The sequence below is a fragment of the Ursus maritimus genome, unplaced genomic scaffold (assembly GCF_017311325.1).
Source record: "Ursus maritimus isolate PB19 unplaced genomic scaffold, ASM1731132v1 scaffold_7, whole genome shotgun sequence".
In the NCBI taxonomy this organism is placed as follows: domain Eukaryota; kingdom Metazoa; phylum Chordata; class Mammalia; order Carnivora; family Ursidae; genus Ursus; species Ursus maritimus.
In genome coordinates this window covers 17,622,243-17,648,589 of record NW_024426885.1, presented here as the reverse complement: position 1 = coordinate 17,648,589, position 26,347 = coordinate 17,622,243, and the positions used below count along the sequence as shown (strand labels likewise).

Below are 26,347 nucleotides of genomic sequence, written 5' to 3'. Positions count from 1 at the left end.
AACACATATTTTATTTGTATTTGTACGTTTGGGTGTGTGGTTTTTTTTTTTTTTTTTAAGGCTTCAGTCACTTTTCCTGCACCTGAAGAGGAGAATGGGATTTGCCAGTGATAAATGGGGAAGTTGACTAGCTAACTAATAAAGATTTGTCTTAATCAAGTATGATTTGTCAGAACAGGAGCGCACTGGGGTCAGGGCGCGCGCAATGAATTATACAGCATTCACAGGAGGAAAGGACCTGGCAAGAGACCTCATAAATATGCCGCCATTCCCCACTGCTAATTCCTATTCAAAGAGTGCTCTGCACAGCCATTTTTAGGTTGCTGAGCTGTTCACCAGCTTTCTGAGCTTTCTGTTTGTGTGGAGAGAAAAGAAAGAAGTTTCCTTACGTTTTGGCATCATCTAGGTTCTCAAGGTGTATCAGTCCCCAAACCTGGATAGATACCGATAATCCGAAGTGTGCCGTATTACATGACATCATGTGTAATATTTATTTAGTGCCTACTATGGTATCTGCAACATGCTCTACTCAGCGGGGGGGTGCAGAGGTACAAGATACACTCTCTGCCAGACGAGGTTTTAGAAGCTTTCTTCTAATCCCCTTCAAATATTGTCTCTGTAAATTCAAAGATGGCTACAAAAGGAGAAGCCATCTGCCATCACATTAAATATGTCCTCCCAGTGAAGATTTCCAAAACTGAAAATAGCCCTTACTATTTCCTGAAGTTTGGCTTACATTAAATACACAGAAGATATTTTCTCGGGTTTCCATGAAGCTTGACTTTCTAACCCATGTTTCGTCTCTTCATATTAAACATAATTTTAAGTACTGCTCTGTGGCTGAAGCAACATTCAAGGCCAGCTCATCTGTTGTGATCAGCTATGTTTGGGATGATGTCCTCCTTAGCTGTAGAAGGTCAACGTAGGAGAGCAGGCCTGACTTCAGAGTTTCTTTTATGCTTAAGTGACCTATTAGATGGTTTTCAGATGAGATTATAATCATAACGAAATAAGTATCTCAGTATCTAAATTGCATAGAAAAGATATTGGCATCCTCTTTTAATGACTTTAGTAGTTAATAATCTGTTTCTTTTTCATGAAACGGATGTCTATATTAAAATAATAATAGTTGTTGGGGCGCTTGGGTGGCTCAGTGAGTGAAGCATCTGCCTTGGGCTCAGGTCATAATCTCAGGGTCCTGGGATGGAGCTCCCCTGCTCAGTGGGGAGCCAGCTTCTCCCTATTCCATTGCCCCTCCCCCTGCTTATGCTCTCGTGCTGTCTCTCTGTGTCAAATAAATAAATGAAATCTTTAAAAATAAATAAAATAATAATAGTAGTAACAATAATAATTTTTTAAAAAGATTTTATCCATTTATTTGACACAGAGAGACAACGAGAGGGAACACAAGCAAGGGGAGTGGGAGAGGGAGAAGCAGGCTTCCTGCCAAGCAGGGAGCCCGATGCGGGACTCGATCCCAGGATCCTGGGATCATGACCTGAGCCAAAGGCAGACACTTAATGGCTGAGCCACCCAGGTGCCCCAACAATAATAATTTTAAAAATTGTTTGACAGCCGACTTATATCAAAAAATAAATGAGTAAATGAACTTTGGACTTCCCACTTCCAAAAATGGTTCCTCCAAGAAAGAAAAGGTCAAAAAAGATTTGGGAAGCTCCACTTTCTCCATTCCTGCTTTATCACAGGCAAATTTTTAGCAATAGGCTTATTACTCAAATTTTTCCTGAAACCTCCTTCAAATGTTGGCCTCAGCCAGGAATGGAAAAGGAGCACAGTTCTCTGATTTTTGACCATTGCGAAATTGCTATGACTCCCAGCAGGACATTTACGGTGGAGTGTAGTAGAATGTGGAGAATTCTGTAGTGATGGATATTCTTTTGCTTCAGGTAGGAAAAACCCCACCAACTCTGTGAATCAAAGCTGATATGAATATGGTTGAGCTGGTGCTTACTTAGTGTAGTGTCTGAAAGCCAGTTAGACAATCCTCAGTGAAATCAAAGTCTACCACCCTTGTGACGCCATGAAGATATTCACTAGGCAGTGCAGGTGGACAGGTGGTGAAAGCAGACCAGAGAGATGATCTAGTCCTCAGAAACACTTGGGCTTTACGTCACCAGTCACTACTGTCTTGTCTCAGCCTGCAGCCATTACATGTCTCACAAAGTACAAAATGCACACTATCCTGGAGAAGAGTTGAAAACCCTGAAGTGGAGGGGGAAAGAGCTGGGAAAAGAAGCCAGCTGGGAAGTAGACCATATGTGAGGTTCTTGGGCCTTTGAAAACCCATCTTGCTTTTCTTCCTTTCAAGTAGGAGTCATTTTTAATTTTTTTTTGTTTGTCCTTATATTCTCATCCTTGTAATTGATTTATGACATTTAGGAAGTCATAAAACATCTAGCTTCCCTTCTTGTTCTGTGTTTGCCCAAAGTGTTGCTCCATATCGTGAGACCAGAATGCCTGTGATGTTGGCCGTTCCTAGGGTGCTAAAAGCACATGTGTGCCAGTGGCCACAACCATCAACTTGGGGATCAATCAGACATGGTTTTTGGGGTTTGGTTTGGTTTGGTTTTTCCAACTCTAGTTTCAAAAGGGTTAATTCTTACCAAGCAGTGCTGGATGTGCAAACGTGGGTTTGGAATGCTGGCCAACCTTGGGCAAATTACTTAATCTCTCTGAGCCTCAGATTCCTTGTCTATAGAAGGGGTTAATAATAATTACTTCATATAGTGGTTGTGAAGATTAAATGCAGTTGTTGTGAAGATTAAATGCAGTATCTGTCAGGTGCTTAGCACAGTGTCTGGCATACAACAAAGCAGTCAATAAATAGTAGCCCAAAATAAAAAACTTTCCCTGGAGGGAAACATTCATTGCAGTATTTTACACACAGCCTGTAAGCAATAAACTTTTGTTGGGTATATATTGAATGAATGAAGTCATTTTTCATCAGCAAGGGCTTAAGCCTACATGCCCTTTTCCCTCAAAAAAGTCCTATCTCAACTTGTTAATACTCTTACACGGAAGTTTGGTAAAGAACTCAATTTTAGTGGTTCCCTAACAGAGCCTATTGAGATATTAAAAATTCTACTTAGAATTATGCTAATAAGTTCAATATACAGACTCGCCGATGAAGCCTAATATACTCTCTATTGTATTTAGAAACAATAGTGGCTTTGTTTTATCCTGTATTTTAGAAACTCCCAATGTCATAGTGCTTGCTAAGAAAGGCAAACAATAGTAAACTATTTTTTAAGGAGTTTTACTAAAAGAAGTCTCTTAAGTGCATGCTTCATTATGTACTGTCCTTCTAAGGTCAAACTGATATTTCAGTTTACAAAATTGAATGATTCTCTACTGTTCTTCACCTGACATTGACCAGCAGTTACCATCTGATGAGCTAGATTATCCAAATCCATATTTATTTAGCCTTTTCTTTAATGTCAGAAGGATAGCATAAATATTAGGAAATCTTTCTCCCTCATATATCTTTTATTTTTTTAGGAAGACAATAATTTAAGCTCAGTTTGGATCTTTTATCAGCCGCACATCTCAAGTTGAGAAATAATACTAAGGTCACATTACCTTAAAACTCTACTAGAATATACCATAAAATCATCCAGCCTTTTTTTGTTCACTGATTACCTTATCTTGAGTGTCATTAATTTCTACCTCTCAAAATGTCTGTGTCTAAAATGCAGAGCCCTTCTGTTTTGGAGTTATTCAGGACTAAAATGTCTCCATCTTTTTGGCTACTTCATGATATAGTATAAATTCTCCCCCTTAGATTTTAGAGTCCTCTGTAGATGGCTCTGGATTACTTCAGTGTGTTTGTATGTGTTTCAATTAAACTTTATTTACAAAAACAGGTCTTGGGCTAGATTGGGTAAAGGGCCCTTGCAGATATCTGCTCTAGAATAGTTCTCAAAGCATAGTCCCAGGGAACCAGCAGCATCAGCATCATCTGGGGACTTGTTGGAAAGGCAACATCTTGGGCCCCACCCCAGACCCACTGAATTAGAAACTATGGATGTGGGGCGCAGGAATTTGTGTGTTAACAATATGGCTTACTTTTGTTTATTGATTGATCTATGACCCATCTTCTTTCACGAAAAGAAATGTCTTACCATAAAAGATCAGGCAAGTATACCAAGAGCAGAAAAAACTAACTCAGGACAGAAGACAGAAGCCAAGAATTTTTTTTTTTTTTAAGATTTTATTTATTTATTCGACAGAGATAGAGACAGCCAGTGAGAGAGGGAACACAAGCAGGGGGAGTGGAAGAGGGAGAAGCAGGCTCATAGCAGAGGAGCCTGATGTGGGGCTCGATCCCGTAACGCCGGGATCACGCCCTGAGCTGAAGGCAGACGCTTAACCGCTGTGCCACCCAGGCGCCCCAGAAGCCAAGAATTAAAGGGAAGATTTGGGTGGGGGCAGAGGGCAGAAGAGGGGTTCACTCTATGAAGAAATTCTAGAGCAATGCTCTAACAATAAAGGATTAAGCTCACCCAGAGCTTCCTAGGATTCAGGCCAAAGAAGAAACTATGTTGGATTACATAGCTTATATTGTTCCGTAGTACAAAATTAATTATTTCCTGTACTGTCAAAAAAAATTTTTCAATCAGAAAGGGGAGGAAGTGTGGGGGTGGTCTTTTAAGACAAACCAAGAAATGTGATGAATCTAGTTCTTGAAATCAGCTTTACTAAAACAGCATAGAAATATTCCTTGTTTCATAATTTCTTAAGTAAATCTCATGAGTACCAAAGACCCAGAGTTGAAGGGGTAAATTCCCTATCGGAGCCAGATACGTAGCACTAGAGAATGTTGAGGGATAAAAGCTGACAGTCCTTCACAAAGAGTCTAACATGACTTCCAAAAATTTTTAAAAATATAAATGTCTGGACCCCGTTTCCAGGGATTCGAATTTAGTCAGCCTAGAATGAGGTCTACATAACACTGTTTATTTCACGTTCCATGAATGTTCTAGTCTAGAAACAGAGAAGCACACTACCAGATTGCCATTGACTATCCCCTTTAAATTTCAGTCATCACCCGCAGGCTTTTGAATGAAATAAATGGCAGAAAATTAAAAAATGAGAGCACTAGCTGAAAGCTGAAAAGTGGGTATTCTCTGTTGTCGATTAAAAAAAGACCCCAATGCTATAGATCCAGGATAGCAAGTAGTTCTTATCCCCTGTGCCCACTCTGATCAATTGGAGTTGATTTCCTGGAGCGTTGCGAAGAGAGAGGTAGTTACAAGGCACGTTCAGGGGCAATGTGATTGATTAATAATATCTTCCAGGCGTTTGGTATCAAAGAGTGGCAGCCCGTATGGTGTGTGTTTGTTGACTTTGCTCTCAGGACTAGATATGTGGGTAGCAGAAATGACACTTTGTTGAAAAATTGAAGAAACTGATTTTATCCCTCTGAAATTTTATTTCCAAACTTTAATCATTTCTTTAATTTCTAAGCCACCTTTAATGCCAGTCTTCTCACTTGCTCAGTTTTTCCCCATAAATTTCCAACATGACTTCCTGCCTGATATTTCTTGAATGTTGATCAAGGATTTTAGATCAAAACTTTGTGTTTCTTAATGCTAAAACTCAGTAGCATCAATGTTCAAGGCCTTGTCTCTGCCCGTACCCATTGTCCTGTGCTATTTCAGATTCAATAACTTTCTTTTTTTATTTATCCAATATGTCTATGCTCCCTCCTCCTATTTTAACCTATTTGTCTGCTTTCAGTGTGCTCAGGAGAGTCAAGATATAAAAAAATATTGTATGAAGTATGACATTTTAATTTATAGATCAGTGAAAACATTTGTCCAGGCTTTAAGAGAGGGTATAACTTAGATTTTTTTTAATATGTAAGATATATAAGAAGATAACTTTTTCCAGGTGAATTCTGAATATTTTCTGTGAATCAGAAGTAGTTCTGCAGCCTCCTACCTCATACCAGAAACAAAAATTAAATCAGAGTGGGTCAAAGACCTAAGTGTGAGAACCAAAACTATTAGAACTCTTAGAAGAACACATATGGAAAAATCTTTGTGGCCTGGATTTGGCAATGGATTCTTAGATATGACACCAAACACGCAAGCGACAACAACAACAAATAGATAAATTGTACTTCACTCACCTTTAAAACTTTTGAACATCAAAAGACATTATTAAGGGAGTGCAAAGACACCTATGCAATGAGAGAATATATTTACACATCACATGTCTGATAAGGGTCTAGTATCCAGCAGCTCTTACTGCTTCCACAACCAAAAGCCAAGCCAACTTAAAAATGGACAGAGGATTCGAGTAGACATTTCTCTAAGGAAGATTCACAAATGGCCAACAAGCACATGAGAAGATGCTCAACGTCATTAGTCATTAGGGAAGTGCAAATCAAAACCACAATGAGACGCTCCTTCACACCTACTAGGAAGGCTATAAGTTTTAAAAATGGAAAATAGTAAGTGTGGCCAAGGAGAAATTGGAGCCCTCCTACATTGTTAGTGTGAGTATGAAATGATATAACCACTGTGGAAAACAGTTTTGTGGTTCTTCAAAAGGTTAAACACAGAGTTACCTAATGGTCCAGCAATTCCTCTCCTAGGCATATACCCAGAACAGATAGTCATAGAAATGCTTGTACATGAGTATTCATATCAGCACTATTCACAAAGAAGTAGAAGGTAGAAAGGTAGAAACAACCAAAATATCCATCAATGGATGAATGGGTAAACAAAATGTAGCTTATCTGTACAATGGAATATTTTTCAGCCATGAAAATGAATGATACCTGCCACAATATGAATGAACCTTGAAATCATTAAGCTAAGCGAGAGAAGCCAGTTCATATTTCAAATTGATGTGACTTAAGTAGTTGTTAGTATTTAATCTGAAGATCACAAGCTATGTGTGTCTATTACTCGTGTATTTATATATTGACATGCATCTGTTGCCATGTACCTGAATCAGAAGGAGAGAAGTGATTCCATCCTTCAAGCCATCTTTCCCTTCTATCTTCAGTTCAAATTAAGGGTAAAATTAAGACCAGAAAAAAAATATCAAGAAAAGGAATGGCAGAGCCAAAAATTCTAGTATCATCTTTCATTTATATATGACGATTGAGCGTCTGTGATTTTATCTGCCGCTGATCCCATTCCAGAACAGTGAGTGAAGTGTTCTCCTTTTATGCTCTGAACATAGGTCTGAAGCCAAGTAAATATGTTTTATACCATAAATGTGTACTTGTGTGGGTGTTGGGGGGTGGGCAGAGGAGAGAGGTTGGAATGTCATCTCCCAATTACCTGCTTTTCACAGCAAGAATGAGCAATTTAAATATATTAAATTTTCCACCTCCCAGATTCATTTGTTAAGAATAACAAATTCAGGGGTGCCTGGGTGGCTCCATTGGTTAAGCATCCAACTCTTGGTTTCAGCTCAGGTGATGATCTCAGGGTCCTGGGATCGAGCCCCACGTCGGGCTCCCCACTCAGTGGGGAGCCTGCTTGTCTCCTCCTCCCTTTGCCCCTCCCACGGCTTGTGTGCGTGCACACACTCTCTCTCTCTAATAAATAAATAAATATTTTTTAAGAAGAGAATAACAAATTCACTTGCCAATATGAACAGAGAGAAGAGAAACAGGTCAGTGGGATGGACATTTTATAATTCTGTATGAGAATTGGCCCCTTATTTTTTAAAAGAACAGGAATATAGTGAAGCCAAAACGTTTGGATAATTATAATACTTTTTTGCTGTTTGTATAATTTGTAAAGAACAGGAAGTTATTTCAGTCAAGACCATGAAATCACAGCACATTTGTCTATGGAGTGCTGTGGTTCTTGTATGGGAACGATGTTCAAGAAATGTAGAGACTGTCTCCTGTCCCACTCTTGCCCAAGCTATTGGAAAGGCCTTTCTTGGACACTGAAATTTTATTTTATTTTTTACTTTTTTAAAAAAAATTCCAGGATACTTAACATACGGTGTTAAATTAGTTTCAGGTGTATAATGTAGTGATTCAACAATTCCATACATCACCCAGGGACATTGACATTTTAAAAGTGTACCAAAGTATTACAATTCCTTAACCCACTATTATTTATTTATTTGTTTGTTTGTTTGTTTATTTATTTATTTATTTATTTATTGCTGCAAGGATCAGTGACATAAGCACTCAAGAGGCTTGGGTCACGGTTGCAGCTCTGTTGGTAATTAGCAGTGTGACCTGGATGATCTCCACCCCCGAATCCCTGTATCCTCATTTGTTCATCTGTGCGATTACTTTTAAGGCTCCTATTTCTTCTAAAAATCTGTATCTCTGTTACTATAGATTATAGAAGTCAACTGTAGTTTGAGGCTCAAATGGCTCCCATCAACAAAAATGTTCTGTGCACCTGCATATATGTCAGGCATTGCCTCTGAAGATACTGGACAGACTAAGAGGAATAAGAAATGGCCTCATCTTTAAAGAAGGTCATGATCTAATGGGGAAGGAAGAACATATAAGCAAGGAGTCACAAACTCAGATTCCATAACAGCAAAGCAGGAACATACATAAGTGAAACAGGTCAGATGGGGAGGTGGCAAACTCCATGGTACGGGGCTCTTACAGGTCAGCTATGTCTCAGTCCCAGCCCATTTACCATGTGGGAATGGGGACTCAGGGTTGCCATGTATTCCCAATTTCAAAAGAAACTCGAAAGCCAGCTTTTTATATGCAGTCTGTTTAAAAAAATGTTTTGTCACCAACCAGTGCAGAAGTGTTCCATGAAAACAAGACATGTTTGCTGGCCATACAAGTTTTGCGGGAATACCCAATAGTGACTTCGAATAAGCAGAGAATTAGAATGTTATACATTCCGTGATAGAAGCAGGTGTAGTTCACAAAAGGTATATAGATAGTGATTAACTCTGCCCATAATGATTTCTAAAAAAGGTTACTAATTACTTTCTAGTCACTTGTCGTAGTTTACAGTACTTTTTGGGTTTTCTTTGAGTCATTCATTCAACCTAGAGATTTGGATGTGCTGAACACGTCTCTCTTGTCTGCTAAGTAAATCCATGTTTGGCAAATTCCACAAGTGAGCCTTTGGAATGTGTTTTGACAATTTTACCCATTCAGGTTTTCTGCTGCTTCATCTCCTGGCTTTTACATCCTTTATTGAATTGTGAGAAAGGGATGTCCTTCCTGCTGCTCTGGTCTTGTTTCATAGAATAGAACAGATTCATTCTCGTTTTTGAATGGAACTGTAATTAACATGGCTCCTTTTGTTTAACAAGTTCAGTTTACATAGTACCTGCTCAATTCCAGAGCATCGTTATTGGTGGTACAGCTTCATTGACTGATGTCTGAGGGCTCTGGGAATAGTGTTAATTATCTGCAGCAAACCAGGTAACTAAAGGGAGGTTCCACTCCTGACTTTGATGAAAGTAGTGCTGATGATTTTTTTAATTGCTTAATGAAAGATTTGATCATCTTAAAGCAAAATAGAATGCATACTCACCTGCTAGGGAGGTAATACTAAATCACAATTGCTAAAAAAGAAGAAAGCTGGGCCATGCACACTCTTTTGCTGTATGTCTATTAACAATGCATAAGTTTACCTTCAGTTTATATGAATGTATAGTTTTCTGTAATAATGTCATCATCCAAGTGCTTGTAAATATTTTATACTACATAGTAAACTTGAATGTCCTCGGAGGCCCAGCAGGCTACTGTATGAAGCAGTCCACTGTTATAGACTTGGGCAATCTGGAGAGTGTATGACTTGCTTAAAAGCATTCATGTTTGAATTGTTTCTTGTTTCCTTTTTTTTGAGCATTGCCAGGGTGCGGGTGCCCCAGGGATAGGAATACATCTTTGGGCCTAATTTCGCCCTTGTGCCCTAGTTTGTTTGCATGCGTTATAGAGAAAAAGAGGCATTAAGACTTTATAGAGTCCTTGAGTTCTAATATTTTAGAGCAACAAGGGTCAGTGAAGATTATCTGCTCTAAGACTGTCATTTTACTTTTAAGGAAACTGAGGCCCAGAGAAGGGAAGTGTTTTACCTAAATTCAAGCTCAAATGGCTACTTCTTTATTTTCTTTTTAGTGGGTCATAAAGAAGCAGGGGGATTTGGGACACCCTTCTAGAGATGGTATTTCCATCTTCTTCAGTATAATGACCATTAGCCACATTGGGTTACTGAGCACTTGAAATGTGACTAGTGCTAGAGAGGAACTGAATTTTAAATTTGATTTTGATATTTAAATAGCTCCATGTGGCTAGTTGGTACCATATTGGACAGAGAAGCTTAGGGATTACAATTTCATCCCTAATTTATCAGTCTACCTTAAAGAAATATGCTACTTCACATATAACTTAAAAACCAGTCAACAATATACTCTTGTTTATCTACTCTCCATCCTTTGTGCTCTGGTTGTCACATATTTAATTCTACATATGTTGTTATTTTTAATGTATCTGGATCTGAGTTCTGTAGATCCAGATTTCCATCTACTATCATTTCCCTTCAGCCTGAAGAATTTCCCTTAACACTTCTTGTAGCTCAGTTCTTCTGGTTGATTCTCTCAGCTTTAAATTATCTAAAATTATCTTTATTTAACCTTACTTTTAAAGGACATTCTCACTGAATACAGAAGAGTCGGGTGACATTTTTCCCCCCAGCACTTTGGGATGTTGCTCCAGTGTCTTCTTACATTGTTTTCTGATGAAAATTCAACCCTCATTCTTCTCATTGCTACATGTTGTTTCCCCCACTCTGGCTGCTTTTAAGATTTTTTATTTATTTTTAGTTTTTAGAAATTCGACTATGATGTGACTAGGTGTAGTTGTCGTTGTATTTATCTTACTCAGAGCTTGTTGAACTACTTTGATCTGTGGATTGACATTTTTAAAATGAAGTTTGAAAAGTTTTAGCTGTTATTTCTTCAAATATTTCTTCTATCCTATTGTTTGTCTCTGAGAGTCTCTTTTTCTGGGAATCTAATTGTATGTGTATAAGACCACTTATTATTATCTCACAGATTGTTGATGCTCTGTTCTTTTTTTTTTTTTCCTAACCCCATTTCCTCCTTTAGTTTGTATAATTTCTATTAACCTGTCTTAAGTTCAAGGACTCTTTCTTGTATGGTAAATGATATTGTATTTGGTCCATCCAGCAAATTGGTTTCAGATGCTGTATTTTTTTCATTCTCAAATTTCATTTGCTTCTTTTTAAGAGTTTCCATTTGTTTCCTAAAAAACCCATCTCTTCACCTATTGTGCTTACCTTTTCCAAGAAATTCTTTAATACCATTATGATACTTATTTTAATATCTTTATCTGCTAACTCTAATACATAAGCCACCTCTTGGTCTACGTACATAAGCTGTGTTTTCACCTTATTATTCTCTCCCCCCCCTTTTCTTGCATGCCTTAAAATGTGTATAGTATTCTAGACATAGTGAGAAAAAGGACAGTAGAGTCTAAATTTTTCTCTGAAAGCATTTTATTTTATCTTATATTTGATCAATGGACTGATCAGATTCTTTCCAAAATTAAGTCAAGTTGTTGTTAAGCTGAATCTCTAACTAGATTGGATTTATCTAAGATGAGTGTACCTCCCAACCTGTATTTAGGCTACTTTTTTTTTTTTTTTAATCTTATCAGTATTTGATCTGGGAGTGAGTTGGTCTGCAGTTTTCCATATTTTTGGTTCATATTTGGGCTTAGCTCCTGGCAGTGTCTCAGAATACAAGCACAACAAGAATATATAGGAATATATGATTTTTCTTTTTACTAACCAGCCCCTCCTCCACTGCGTCTTGCTTGGCAAATTTGGAGATTGGAGAATTACCAAACTAAGCAGTTTGTTTTTGTGTTTATAGCTCATCCAGATTTCATTCTGTCCTGTACACCTACATTTTCATAAGGTGTCTAAATCATTTCTCTTCATCCCTGAGAAGTCTCTCTATCGCAGTCCTGTGCTTAACTCAAGAGCTCACCCTAGGTGTGAACATTGCCATAGCTCTTTGCTCACATATGAGGTGCTATTTCTCTCTAGAATCTATCAGAGCTTCCTTGCGTACACTGAACTTCCCCACACAACAATGGTAATTATTGTGTCTGGGTTTTTCTTGTTTCTGAGAGTCATTTACATCTTTCTGCATCCTAACTGGAAGCAGAAGGTCCTCATGTATCTCGAATTGTCAAATAATGAAAAATGGTGAAAGAACTGTTTTTTCCACTCCCTTACTTTTCCAGGCATCAGGAATTCAAAAGACTCTTCATGTATGAGTAACACCAATACTGAGGATAACCTACCCCATTCAGGGCATGATAAATATAGAGTCAGTGTCTAAGAAGGTGTGCTAGATGCCAAAGAATGACTGACCCAAGCACTCCATGAACTACTCCCTCCTGGGAGAGCTAGGTGTGACTTCTCTTGTTTTCCCAAAGCAATACTTTTTATTAGTTTGGTGGCCAGAAGTTCTAAAGTCAGGTCCAAAATTCAGTACTCCCAAGTTCTTAGGAAATATTGCTTTGTGTTTTTTCAGTTGTGTTTGTTGGTGTTCTACAGCATACATATGAAAGCACATGCTTTAAAAAATAGCTCTTCTACAGTATTTCTATGTAATCCTGCACTTCAGCGAGGTCCCTATATGCACAATAGCTGGATAATTATGAATCTCTTTTATCTGTTACTAAAATTGCTAATGAAGTTTTGAGTGCCAGAAGATAACCTTACCTTATCTTAGTTCTTTAAAGAAGGTTTGACTGGATGTCTTCACTTTTTAAAATAATTTGCTAGAAATCACATCGTTAACAAAGTTTGCAACAAGAGAGTTAAATATAAGTGTGATGAAAAATAATCATTTTTTTTTTCTGGTGAGTGCACTGTTTATAGCATAATGGCTAAAAAAATTTTTAGTATTTTGAATTTATCAATGGAACACTTTCTGATTAATTATATTTGAGGCTCCTTCTCTTTCAGTCATGTTTACATGATGTGAGCCTCAGTCAGTTCTACCTTCATATGAAGAATATTTTTTTTAAGGTTTTATTCATTCATTTTACAGGAAGAGAGACAACGAGAGAGGGAACACAAGCAGGGGGAGTGGGAGAGAGAGAAGCCGGCTTCCCACCAAGCAGGAAGCCCAATGGGGGACTTGATCCCAGGACCCCAGGATCATGACCTGAGCTGAAGTTAGACGCTCAACGACTGAGTCACCCAGGCGCCCATATGAAGAATATTTTAATCTGCTCATCTCCAAAATACAAATCCAGTAATCATTTGTTAAAGTTCATTCATGTCAGTCTTATGATGGTTCAGGTGGCATTATTATTTTGAATGAAGAGCGATGATGCTTTCCATGGTACGGGCTCCTCAAGCTAAGTCTTATCTTTTGTGATGCCAGACCAGTCCTTCAGGAAGTATCTTGCTAGATTTGTAGTTTCCTGCTTCTCTCTTCCTTGATGAGGCAGGAAAGTGTAGAGTGCCTGGTGTGTATCTCCCAACCCCACCCCAGATATATTGAAAAGGAGGGGAAATGTTAGCCAAAATGCATTCTGCAGTTTGTAACCCCCCAAAAAGGGCCATAAAACAAGGGTATGTATTATTCATTCTGGATAATTTGAAAATAAAAACTCACTTGGTGAGTTTGAATGCCATACTCCCGGGATAATTCCCAGGACCCCTGTGGGAAGGATAGAAGAAGAGCAGGAAGGAACTTTTCTTTCCAGGAATTCATTTGTCATGCTCACACTGACATGTAGAATTCCAGCATACAGCATCAGTTTTGATTTTCTTTTATGCTTCCCATTGTTTCTTATTCTCAAGAAGATCCTCACAGTCAACAAGTGCAGTATTTATAAAATTTATGATTTCTCATCTCTCTCAGTGGAGGCAGCATGGCTGTTTCCCATTCTGTTGGCACTGTGAAAGTTTAAAGAACTGAAAAGTCTAGACTGGGAATATCAGATCCACACTGGTTTAGACCTATGAGCTTGTGTTCTTTCTTTGTTGGAGTTTGGTGAGTGCTTACATCTTCACTTAAATTATTCAAGAAAAGTAAACCTAACAGTGTTACTAGTTTTTTAAATAAGATGATTCCTAAATGTCTAATACTAGTCTGACCAAGAGTAGTCTGTTTTAAAAATAATCCTTCCCAATTTTATTTTGTTTTGTTTTGATTGGAGTAGGGGAACACGTAATGAAAAAACCATACATAACTTTGTTTGCATGAATTTTCCCTTTCATTATAAGTGTAAGCATTTCTAATATGCTTGGCCTGAACTTTGCTTTACTGGAGCATTAAAATTGAAGGTAGTGAGTAAGAAATGAAAGAAAGAATTCTGTTTCCAACAAATGGATGGTATCTGTGTTTTAAGACCAAGATGTGTGCACTCTTGGCAATATCTTTTCTCTTGCCAGATGGGTTAGGATTCAGATGCTGAGATATTTCCCAGGAGGCAAGGAGATTGAGGGAGTGATTTAACAACTCCTGGAAAGGCCTGAGCTCTTTACTGCTTGTTCTATTGATTCCTTCAGTAGCAGACTATGGATCCATTCAGAATAGTTTTTCCCCTAGCAAACCTGATAGAATTGTGGATCCGTTAGCTGCATTCCAATGTTGACTCCTCCAGTGCCACACTTGATATGCTTTGAGAGCAAGAATAGATCACAAACCTCTCGTGCACTTTATATGCTCCGTTCGTGTACCTTATTTCTATCTGTCATTGCTTTCTTCCACGAACACTTACTAGAAACATTATGCTTGTGACAAGCACGGTGATAAAAACCTATTTCCCATTTGTTTAAAATTATTTATTATAATGCCATTAATTCTGATAGGAGAAAATATTATATAAGTAGTATTTGCTGAAAGAATTAGAGTGTTGATGGTGTCTCTAGATATTAACGATTTTGAGTTAATGAATTAAGACTGCTTAATTATGTTGCTTAAAGGAAGTCAGTGTGATACTTAATAGGATGACAAAATTGAATATTGTAGCTCATCTGCAAAAAAGAAAAATTCAACTCTAGTTGGTTTTTCCTTCTTCATTATTTGTATCATCTTCTACATTTATGGTGCCTTTCCTGGGAGCCACATATCTTATCCAAAGTACCTTAAGGCTATATTGAATAGAATTAATAAGAAGCTAACATCTGTCTGAGAGGAGATACTATACTAAGAAGGTACTCTACTGGAAAGAATTGTCAGAGTTTGTATAGGTATCAAAAATACATTGATGCTGTTGCATTTAAGCATTTTTATTACTTGGATTTTTTATCATGAAAGGAAGAGACAGTCCTTTTACTATTATGCTATGAAGGACAAACTCTAATGTAGCGTTTAAGCTTTGGCTGCCAAATCTTCACTATTGGCACAAAAGTTCGTAAGTGCAAGGCCTTGATCTTCTTTACTGGCTATGTCCCCAACATCTACACTGGGCACTGAGTAGGAACTCTATGATTTTTCACTGAGTGCTTAGGTTCCCCTGTGTTATGTGATTACATGCATTTGTATGGTATCCTATAGCTTTCAAAACATTTTTACTTAGGTTAATTTCGTTTGACCATAACCACAATTTTGCGAGGAAGGTAAGATAAGTATTTTATCTTGTGATACCCAGTTCCAGTGGGTTGTGGCAGACCTAGGATGCGAGGGGGCCCAGGTCATAACAGTCCATTGGTTCTTTGTATCGATCATCATCATTCAACAAATGCTTATTATTGCCATAGGCCAGTCACTGTGTTAAGTATTCCAACCGAATTATTTAACCTTTACCCCATCCTCTCAACACAGAATGATCTTCTTTCCATTTTAGAGGTGAAGAACTAAGGCATGATGAAGTTAGGTAACACATGCAAGGTCACACAGCCAGTAAGCATCGGCCCGGGCGATTAGGCTCATGCAGTGTGAGTTCCCAGCCTGTGTTCTCAATATGGCCTAACCACTGCCCCACAGTTTTTAGGATGTCTGTCTAAAAAGTACATTAGTGTACATACATGAGCCAAATAACTACTATGGCGATTTCCTAATGACTTTATTAAATTATTTGCTATTGTTGTAATAGATGCTTATTGAATGTTTCAATACATTTATAAGCCAGGGATAATTGTTGGTATAGGTTGTGGGTAAAGAGACAATACAAAAGAAAAAAAAAGAAAGAAATGTGGATATGTGATAGATAGGTCGCCAGCATTACGAGTCAGATTTGTCATCCTTCTCTTATAGAATAAGGTACCTTCCAGGTGATGGAGAGTGAGTCTGAAAAAAAAAATTTATTCAAGGCAGCTGCATATCTGTCAGGTTAGGACATACCTACGGCCTCGTAAAAGGAGGCAAGCCGACCGGTTCCAACCAAACGGGATGATCGCGGCGGAGGAAAACCTCGTCGGAACTCAGCAGTGTGCTTTTTAATCAGTGTTCTAACCTGCTCATTGCTGTGTAAATGGAAGTTCTGTCTGCAGCTGGAGCTCTCCTCAACCAGGTGTGAAGTTCATCCTGACTCAGGTATCCACTGCAGCTGAGAACACACTAAAGGAGCCCTTGCTCCAAGCCCAGAGAGCGTTCCACTAGCAGTAAGCCGCAGTAGTTGAGAGTGCAAGGACTGTAGATGTGGGACAAATACATTAAAATCAAAATTGTTCTAACTGGAGTTTCGCTTGCATCCGCAAAGCAGTGCAATAATAAAGTGGGGGAGGTAGAGTAGACTCATTAACGTTGGCTGTAACCTGCAAAACCAGAGACTGGATGCCATGATGATAAGATAACAGGAAGGCTGCTGGACCTGGGCTCTCCATCTTGGCAGATAACAAATAGGCCGAGGTGGCCGTTGGCCAATCCTACCACCTCCCCGTCATCACTGCCTTGTTGGTCATGTTCTATAGATTGAATTGTAAATCTCACCTAGTCCTACCTAGGATACGTAGGTAAATGCAAGATATTTTCGTAGTATATGAAGTGTTTTCCAAGTATACGAAACATGTAATGTACACTCTTTGAACATGAACTCCGCACCCACTGCCATTGTGGTACTCGTGAAGGTGGTTCTCACTTCCACCCAGCATCGCCTGTCCTCACTCAAATTTCCTTTTCCACAGAGCAAATTGGCCAGGAGATGTTGGAAAACCTCAGTCATGACAGAGAAAAGATACAGCGTGCACGTGAACGAGTGAGTAGAAGTGATACAGTTTTTTTCATAAATTCAGGAAATGATAAGATGTAAAACAAAAGGCCTTCAGCATATGCATAGACCGTAGCGATGGCATAGATGTAAGTGTGTATAAAAATGGCAAGGGCATATGAGGGATGTCGAGTAAGGGGAGAGGAAAAAAAGAGTGTGGAATAGAGAAAGAATAAGCTGACTCTTTCTTTCCCCATCCCGGAATGCCCCCAGGTAGGTATTTTATTTAGCTCTATAACTGAGAAGGTCATGAGGGAGATTTTGGAGTATGTCAAGTCTTTCAGAGTGAAAGCTATAAAGATAATGATGTCTCCTCCTCCTTCAGTTTATTTCATTTATGTTCATATTCCTAGGACTTCACACATTTGAAATTGGATTTTAATTACAAGATGTATATTCAACTTTGTCAGCCTGCAAGATATTTGCTTTTATAGCCAGTTCAAGTATCCAGTTTAATGCTCCTGGGATTATCTATTCCATGTAATTTTCTAAATCTAAGAATTTTCAGAGATTGTATAGGTGTCAAGATGTATTTAATGTATTTAAGTATTTATTATTAATTGGATTTTCATCCATGAAAAAATTACTGCTTGCCAGTGCACTTTCGAAACGATCCAATTGCATGAAGTCTTGTTTTGTGTTAACGCTGCTTTTCTCTTCCTAGCTTCGGGAAACAGATGCTAACTTGGGGAAAAGCTCCAGGGTTCTGACGGGGATGTTGCGAAGGTAAGAGCAAGGTAGGGACCCATCTTCCTCTCTCTCCCTTGTTTGAAATGATGTTTTTCATCTAGTTGCGATGGGGCATTTTCCAGGCATGCGAGCCTCTGCTCTTAGTACCCTGTGTCAAGACCCTTTTGAAATGACAGAGCACTGATATTAACTCTTGTTTGGACAGGGACACATACCGAGTAACTTAGATTAGAGAGAAGGTTTGAGCTAGGGGGGTTACCTCAAGCTATGGAAAAAATTAGGGTTAGACATGAAGTATTTTTTCATAGCCCGAGGAAGTCCCCATGGCAGGAGCAGACTGATTTTATTTTCTATTTCGATAGCCTCCTTCTTATAGAAGGAATGCAGGCCTGCCAGTATCAGGAGCACACTTGGTGTTAGCTGTGTTCTCTCTCTGTTGCCTTGTTTTCATTGCTTTCAGAAACATTGTTTGGGGGAAATATTTCAATTTTACATATATTTAAAGATGCTTTTTAAAATCTAGAGATTATCTGAATAATCTGAATTCACATGTGCGAGCGAACAAATGTCAATGTTTTATGTCTGTCACTAACGTTTGACTGGTGGAAAATATTGGGGAGAGTGTGAAAATCAATGAATGAGTGGGTCATACTCCATATTCTGTATTTTTCGGAGGGAAGTGAGAAATGTTTTCATTGTTCTGAAAATCAGAGCCATTTTTTACGTAGGTTTATTCAGCATGGCAATTTCTTACATTCAGAACCTACCAAATAAGATTATCATTTAGCATAACCTTCAGTTTGGGACTGTAGCTGGACATGTGAATGAGGAATGGTGAGAATCGCCTCTAGAGTAGCTTCATTGGAATTTTAAAGGAGAACTCCTTTGGCATTGATACTACAGAGACAACTGTTTTAGAGTAAGTAAAGTCGTTTCTGGTCACGTATCTGTATATGGTAATTTGCTAGAAGTGTGTTTGCTGTGTTCACGATGGATGGCACAAGAACCAGTCAAAGGTGTAGTTGCTTGGTCTCCATCAGGCTGATCAGTAGCGAGCCCGAAGTTCCCGGGACACTTCCAACCAACACCGACTGAACTCCCCATGTCCCTGCTTTTCCTGCAGGCACAGTCCCAATTCAGAACCATAAGCCACCAGATTCTCTGCTTAAGAGTAATATGTAAATGACCTAGAAAAACTCAAAATCCACAGAGAAGTGGCAATTGAAAGGAATGCTTCAGTGCCTATAGACAATAAAAAAGAAAAAAAGGAAAAAAGTCCTCTATTGCTTCCCTGGGAGGGCCCCTGCGATGTGAGCTGTAACGAATATTCTGCATATGTCTCCATTTTGTCAAATCTCATTAAAGAGTCCTCCTGCTTTATGTCAATTGAGCTGTCCAGAAATCATTCATCATTTTTAGTGTAAAAAAAAAATCATGCGGTTATTTAAATAATATCATATTAATGTTAAAGTTCAGCTGTCATTTAATGGTATGGCTTAATCAGATGTAGCATTTAGGAAAAATAGTTTATTCGGGCTCTACGTGGCTTTCAGGTTGGCAGATTCAAATAAGGATTTATGAGCTTCTAAACCAATGTATTTCTGTCCATGTTTCTGCTTGATGTACCTCACCCTTTTGTGCAGGACACTGCAGACAGTTATTTCAACAAATAAAGCATCTCCTCATATTGTGTTTGAATAAATTTGCAAGTCATTTAGAGAGGGCGAAGCACAAACACTTCTGGAACCTTTGACCGGGCTTTCTGTAGGGCAATTAGACTAACGCGCCTGTTTCATAAGCCTGTAGAGGGAAGTTACTGCACGGAAATCTACTTGGGATCCTCTTTGTAGGCAAGCTCAGTCAATCACTGACTCATCTCCTTTTGGGATCTGTCTAGGGTATGAACAGAAATAAAAATCCCCAGGTGGACATCACCTTGCTATGGTGAGCCAAGGAAACACTTAACACCCCCCCCCAACCGTGCATATTTGTGGTTGTGCTTTTTATAAAGCTCAACTGGGATCTTGGTATCAGCCAAGGTATCCAGATACTCTTAATCAATGCTGTAACCTAACTGAGTCTCTGGGGACCCAAATGCAGGTGGTGGTTTTGTTTAGTTTCTAATTACTATCCCACATGGTATACAATTTATTTTGGACTTGGGAAAAGGCAGAAATATTTTATCAACTTCTTCACTTCATTGTTTTTAGTATTCCCTGGAAAACCAGTCTCTAGAGAAATGGAGCCAGCTTTTGTGTACCAAAGTCTTTAATTTAATGCTCTGATTTTGCTGTTACATGCCTCCCATTCACATGGCATCCCCTTCCAGCACTGGGGAGACTTTCTTTCAAAAAGAGAGATCACATTCTTTCCCAAACTGCATAGCTACCTTGTGTGTGGACAGTTGCTTCTGATTTAAGTAAAGGTATAATATCAAAGCACATGCCCATCTGTCACCTTCACAAATGTATAAAAGGAATTAGCATCCTCAAGGTGCAATGTAGGTGTTTACCTCCATACAACATAAGGTTCTTTATTTTCATATGGTAGATTCTGTATGACTGGGAATGGTCTACAATACTAAACCGTGGTGGACTTAATTTATTTAAAAGAAAGATTGCTGATTACTTTTAATTTTTAAAATTTAGATCATTTTTAATTTTGTATATGGAATGGAAATGTCATGCCGTGGCCCCTCATTTGGGTCATTTTATTTGTTTTGATTAGTCTTTTGAGAAGACAGGTGAAACGAATGTTCTATCAGTGCCAAAGTCTGTATACAAACCCACCCGATTATCTGTAAGACTGACCAAAAATAAATAGGGAAATAAAAATGAGTGAGTGGCAGCCACCACCATTCATGCTTTTACTTTTTTATTACCATCACATGAGATTTAAAAAAAAAAAACTATTTCCTTCTTTTCTCCCTCCCTTCCTTCTTCCTTCTTTCCTCCCTTCCTTTTTTCTGCTTATTCACTTCCTCAGTAACTACCCAGTGCCTCTGTACAAAGCCCTGGGGAATCCTCAGATGAAATCGTTTTGATCCTTGCCTTCGCTCTGCTAGAGGATATGAGCTTATAAAGTACTGGGGGAGAGGCACCTGGGGGGCTCAGTCAGTTTAGCTTCTGACTCTTGATTTCAGCTTAGGTCAGGATCTCAGGGTTGTTGAGATTGAGTCCTGAGTCAGGCTCCGCGCCGGGTGTTTAACCTGCTTAAGATTCTCTCTCTCCCTCCCTCTCTGCCCCTCCCCCCGCTTGTGTGCTCTCTCTAAAAAAATAAAAAGGAAAGAGAAGAAAACAGTCCCGGAGGAATTCCTAAAATTACCTAATTCTCAAGGAAGCTCTTGAAGATTCTGCGACTCCAGTGAATGCTTACTGGTCATTTAAAAGGGTGCCGGGAAAACAACCAATAGAAAATATCATTTAAATAATTATAAAACCAATGTTTCAAAAGTTTAGAGATGCAGGAGATGATTTATAGAATTATAAACAAGTTTTGAAAGGAGCTAAACATGCAAAAAGTATTGAGACATACCTAGTTTAGTGAGATAGCCGCTGATTCAACCAAAATAAATTATTCTTCACATAACCACACTATATTACCAAGAGAAAGAAAGCAAAGGAGAAAATTGGTCCATTCGAAATTATAATAGTGAAACTTGACATCAGAACACAGATATCACTGATTTCCTGGAAAGTAATTTTTCTTCTGTCTTGACAGAAGGTGGAGAACTAGCTAGGGACAAACTGCTCATTTCCTGGCTCTGTAGACAGAGTTTGGAATAAAGTGCTATTCAGATAATAATGAAAATGGTCACAAAACAAATGGCCATTCATGTGGTGACTGGGGCCAAAGAAATGAATTTTTCATTGACTCTCACAAAATGTGATTATGACAACTGCTTGTCTTAGAGCGTCACAAACAGCGCTGAACGCCTCACACGTTGCTCTTGGTGTATTTGCGTGTATATGCGTGTTTGTGTGTGTGTTATTTCCTGCACAGCTGACTGGGAAGCCTTATTAGAGCAGACAGAGCTGGCGGTCAGGGAAAACGAAGATAGAACTTTGCGAGATTTTCAGTCAGAAAACAAAAGACCTCGTAATTCTTTTTTTTTTTCTTTACCTCTGAAGAGCGAATAATTTATCAGTAGTAGTATATTTGTTTCTAAAAGTATCTGAAGGATTTCTTGGGAATATAATAGTTAGGATTTGAGATTTCCTTTGACATAAATTTGGAGGACACATTACAAATTTATGTTGGCTCATTGACTGCATGTTACATGCTGGCAAAAAAGGCTTACAGAAAGAAACAGCGTATGTCGTATTTTTTAAACATCTTTTTCCATATGATCACCTTAATATCAAATAATTTCCTCTCTCCCACACACGACCTGCATGTGCCCCTGCTGTTTAAATTTTTTTTAATTAAAAAAACAAATCAGAATGTTTCCTTCACAAAGTGAATTCTTGTTTATCCTTCCAGCATGCATGTGGTAACTTGTTTAAGCAGGTAGCTGGTGAGAGGCCTTTTGTAACTAATCTATAAGATAAACAAACCAGATAGTATTAAAGGCAGCTGGCCTAGCTAGCACTATTCATACTTTCTTATTTAATACTTGTATTTTTGTAAGAGCTACCTCTGAGTCACTCTGGGGAATAATTGCCACCTGTCATTGCTATCACATTTTACCTTTTAAACATGGTTTTGTTGCTTTGGTAGAATGACAGGTAAAACATCTGGAAAATTTTAACGTACTGTCAAAATGATTCGTAAGGGTAAGTACACTAGAAATAGCAATACCAGACCAATGTAAGCATTGGAAATACAAATTTTTTTAGTAAACAAATTTATTCTTAAAGAAATATGCTACAACTCAGTGTTAGTTTTTTTTTAATCTTCTTTGAAAATTCACGCTCCCTGCCCCCTCTCCTTTTGCTTGGGAAACCTTTGGTTGCATTTTAATCATTCTTATTACAATGTCTAAAAATTCGACAGCAGAGTTTCCAGGACTTTTAAGAAAGATATCCTTGAGAATTTACTCAGTTTTTATGCACTGAAAAGTATGTCTTCCTTTGCAGTATCTTAACATTTACATTTTCACTTTTCTTGCTTTTTTGCTTTTCTCTGTTTATCTGTTAATTCCTCTTTCTTGGCCTGTTTTTATAAGTGTTGAACATGGGCCCTAACCTTAAATTAATATAGCAAAATCCTAACCTCCAAGCTATTCTTCAGGTTTTAATCAAGTGCATATTCGTTCAAGAATAAAATGATTGGGCGCCTGGGTGGCTCAGTCAGTTAAACATCTGCCTTCGGCTCAGGTCATGGTCCCAGAGTCCTGGGATCGAGTCCCGCATCAGGCTCTCTGCTCAGCAGGGAGCCTGCTTCTCCCTCTGCCTGCCACTCCCCCTGCTTGTGTGCACGTGAGCACTCTCTCTCTCTGATAAATAAATAATTTGCTACAGATTCTTCAGACTTAACAGATTTAGGATCTGAGATTAGAATAATGCTGCCAAGAGAATTTTTAAAAATAGTCTTGGTCCTTTATATGTAAGTTTATTACTATCCACTTTCCTGTGACCTCTTCAATGCTGACGTGGATGGTGCTTTTACCAAACTAAAGAATGGCATTGGGTTTCTTTATATGTGTTTCTCTTTGACAACAGTCTCGTAGCTCTACAGAGAATTTTGGTCCTGTGTCAGACATTTAAACACAGCATCTGAAGTTATCTGTCAGTGACAACTCTACCAGCTGCCCTAAGTGTGTCTGACCCTGACCATACTTTGCCCACATTATCTGATTCAGTCCTTGAATCAGAACAACCCTGTGGAGGAAGCATCATATCCCCATTTTCCAGTTGAGAATACCTATGCTTAGTAAAGTAAACTATCTGTAGTCACGTTCACAGAAAGGCACAGAATTAGGATATGAACTTGGCTTGCTCTTTTGAATGAACTGGACCAAAAGGTTCCAAGAGCCAGTTTTCACTAACTGGTGCTGAGATGGAAAGAGCACGAACTGATGAGTTTTCATTACACAGATAGTTACTGTCATATGCTATCTGTGTTATAATTCATTTCTTCTGTGAAATAATTGTGGTAGTGAACCATTCCCTTTAAAAGTTGATTATTAGGGGCTCCTGGGTGGCACAGCGGTTGGGCGTCTGCCTTCGGCTCAGGGCGTGATCCCGGCGATCTGGGATCGAGCCCCACATCAGGCTCTTCTGCTATGAGCCTGCTTCTTCCTCTCCCTGCTATGAGCCTGCTTCTTCCTCTCCCACTCCCCCTGCTTGTGTTCCCTCTCTCGCTGGCTGTCTCTATCTCTGTCGAATAAATAAGTAAAATCTTTTAAAAAATAAAAGTTGATTATTACAGCAAATGGAAAAATAGTTGGTAAGAAACATTGGCAGTCCTGCGTCAGATGTCCCACCTTCTTCCCCTCTCCCCACATTTTACTGTTCTGGGAAATTCAGAATTTTAAGATCTATTGTTCTGCACTCTACTGTGTTTTTTATTAATAAAACATTGCTATGTATGCACTCACTGATACAGCCTAGGTAGCAGGCGCTAGTCTAAGCACTTACTATAGATTATCTTATTTCATCTTCATGACAACCCCAGAAGACGGAGATGATTACTCCCATTTCGAGAAATAAGCAACCGTTATTAGATGTCATCCGGCTATACATAAGTGGTCTGCCTCCAGCGTCTGTTTTTTCCTACTGTGCCTCACAGATAGTCAGGCAACCTTTCTGGATGAGTAGACGGTTGTTCTAGAAAGCAGTGAAAAAGCCTGATCAGATCCCACTAGGTAAGATGGGGCTGAAGGCACTTGGTCTGGTCTCTGTAGACACGGGAGCTGTTGTGTACCAGTGGCGTCCGAGGGGGTATGGTTTTAAGGAGTCCTTTAAGATTTATTTTTGACCATAGACTATGGGGCATTAACCAGACAGTGTGCAAAGATGAATCTGTAATCTACCTTACCTCCAGTATTCTGCAAGTATCATTGTGAGGATATTTATTTTTATATCTAACCTTATATTACTGGGGCCTTATCCTCACTGGAAAAAGCAATCCCGGTTTTGTTAAATTATTCAAAATGAAATTCCTGCATATGCATCAAGAGGCATGTGCCTCAGTGGATAAGAGGTAGGCTCTGCAGCCACACTGGCTCTGCCACTTTCTAGCTATTAACTAAATTGTGGTGAGGGTTACATGAGTCAATACATGTAAAGTACACACAACAGTGTCTGTTACATACTAAGGTTTCAATAAATACAGAATGTAGATTATTATCATCAGTGCTTTAAAAATAAAAAGCCTGGGGGTAAAGACTAAAATCAAAATGTTAATTAATAGTTATTTTAGGTTGATGAATTTCAAATGTATCTGTTTAAATTCTCTTTTTTTCCACTTCCAGATTTCCCCAGTAATTTTTATAAAATGAAAAATTAGCAATAATAAAAATAAAAATATGCCTGCTTCAGTACTGGTGCCACCACTGTCCCTCCCCTGTGACCCTCACAGTGCTGCTTGGACCTCCTCAGAGTACTCAGAGTGCTGCCCAGAGCAGAGAGATCGTCCAAGGTCAGTCTTCCCAAATGACAGTCCATCCCTCTCTGGACTGTTTAGACAGGGGAGCCTCCTGGTCGGTCTCTTTGCCTCTTCTTCTCTTATGTTCTTCTAAATACTATCGGCCAGTTTATCTTCCAGAGTGCAAAACTAGCACTGTTTCCTCCTGTGGTTCCCCACTGCCTGCTGACACATATCCTCCTTAGTCTAAGCGCTAAGGTCTTTCAGTGAACATTCTAGCGTCCCTTGCTCCTACTCCAGTTGGATAGACCTATGTCCCTACTAAAGTTCACTACCTCCCATCCCCAAAGCTAGCCCTAACCCTTCACTAACCCAATACCTTTTCGTCTTCTGTTACTTCCTCCTGAATATCCTCCTTCTCCCACCCATTATAGTCAGGAATCTTCTGGATGAAAGTGAGAGAAACCCAGATCAAACTAGCTATAAGCTACAAAGAGGAAATATAGTGCCACGTGTAACTGAATATTTCCAGGGCAGAAGCAACTTCAAACACAATGGAATCTAAGGTTCTAACAGCAGCATCAGGACAGGGTCTGGCTCTCTCCATCTCCCAACCTGGCTCTCTTGTGCGTGGGTTTCTCCTTGTGGAGACGGTTTTTGCCAGCCCTCTCAGTGACACCCACTGAACATAACCATTTTTCCCCCAGTAGTTCCAATAGAAATCATAGCATGGAGTCTTATTGGTTCTGGTTTGGCTCTGGTTGGGTAAAAATCCCATTACTCTACAATTGGCCATTTTAGACCTGGGACCTCATGCAGGGGATGGACATTCAGCTTGAGAATAGACAAAGCATAGTTTCCTCAGAAAAATCCAGGCGCTTTTACTGGAAGGGGGAATAGATACTGGGTAGGCAAAAACAACAGATGGTATCTTCAAAA

General features: G+C 38.9%; 1 protein-coding gene across 15 annotated transcripts in view; it reads left to right on the top strand.

The window, feature by feature from the left end:
* The window catches only part of VTI1A (vesicle transport through interaction with t-SNAREs 1A), a 348,230-nt gene that overhangs the window by 184,768 nt on the left and 137,115 nt on the right, over positions 1 to 26,347 (top strand). For 11 of the 15 annotated variants that reach the window (XR_005833144.1, XM_040623957.1, XM_008684600.2 and 8 more), the window contains 2 exons: positions 17,106 to 17,176; positions 17,853 to 17,914. Coding sequence is in view for 14 of the 15 variants with exons in the window: in XM_008684600.2 (XP_008682822.1) it covers positions 17,106 to 17,176; positions 17,853 to 17,914 (133 nt within the window). In the remaining variant the exon portion in view is untranslated. Of the gene's footprint in view, positions 1 to 17,105; positions 17,177 to 17,852; positions 17,926 to 26,347 lie in introns of all 15 variants that reach the window. The other 4 variants (XM_040623958.1, XM_008684637.2, XM_040623960.1 and 1 more) reach the window with 1 other exon arrangement.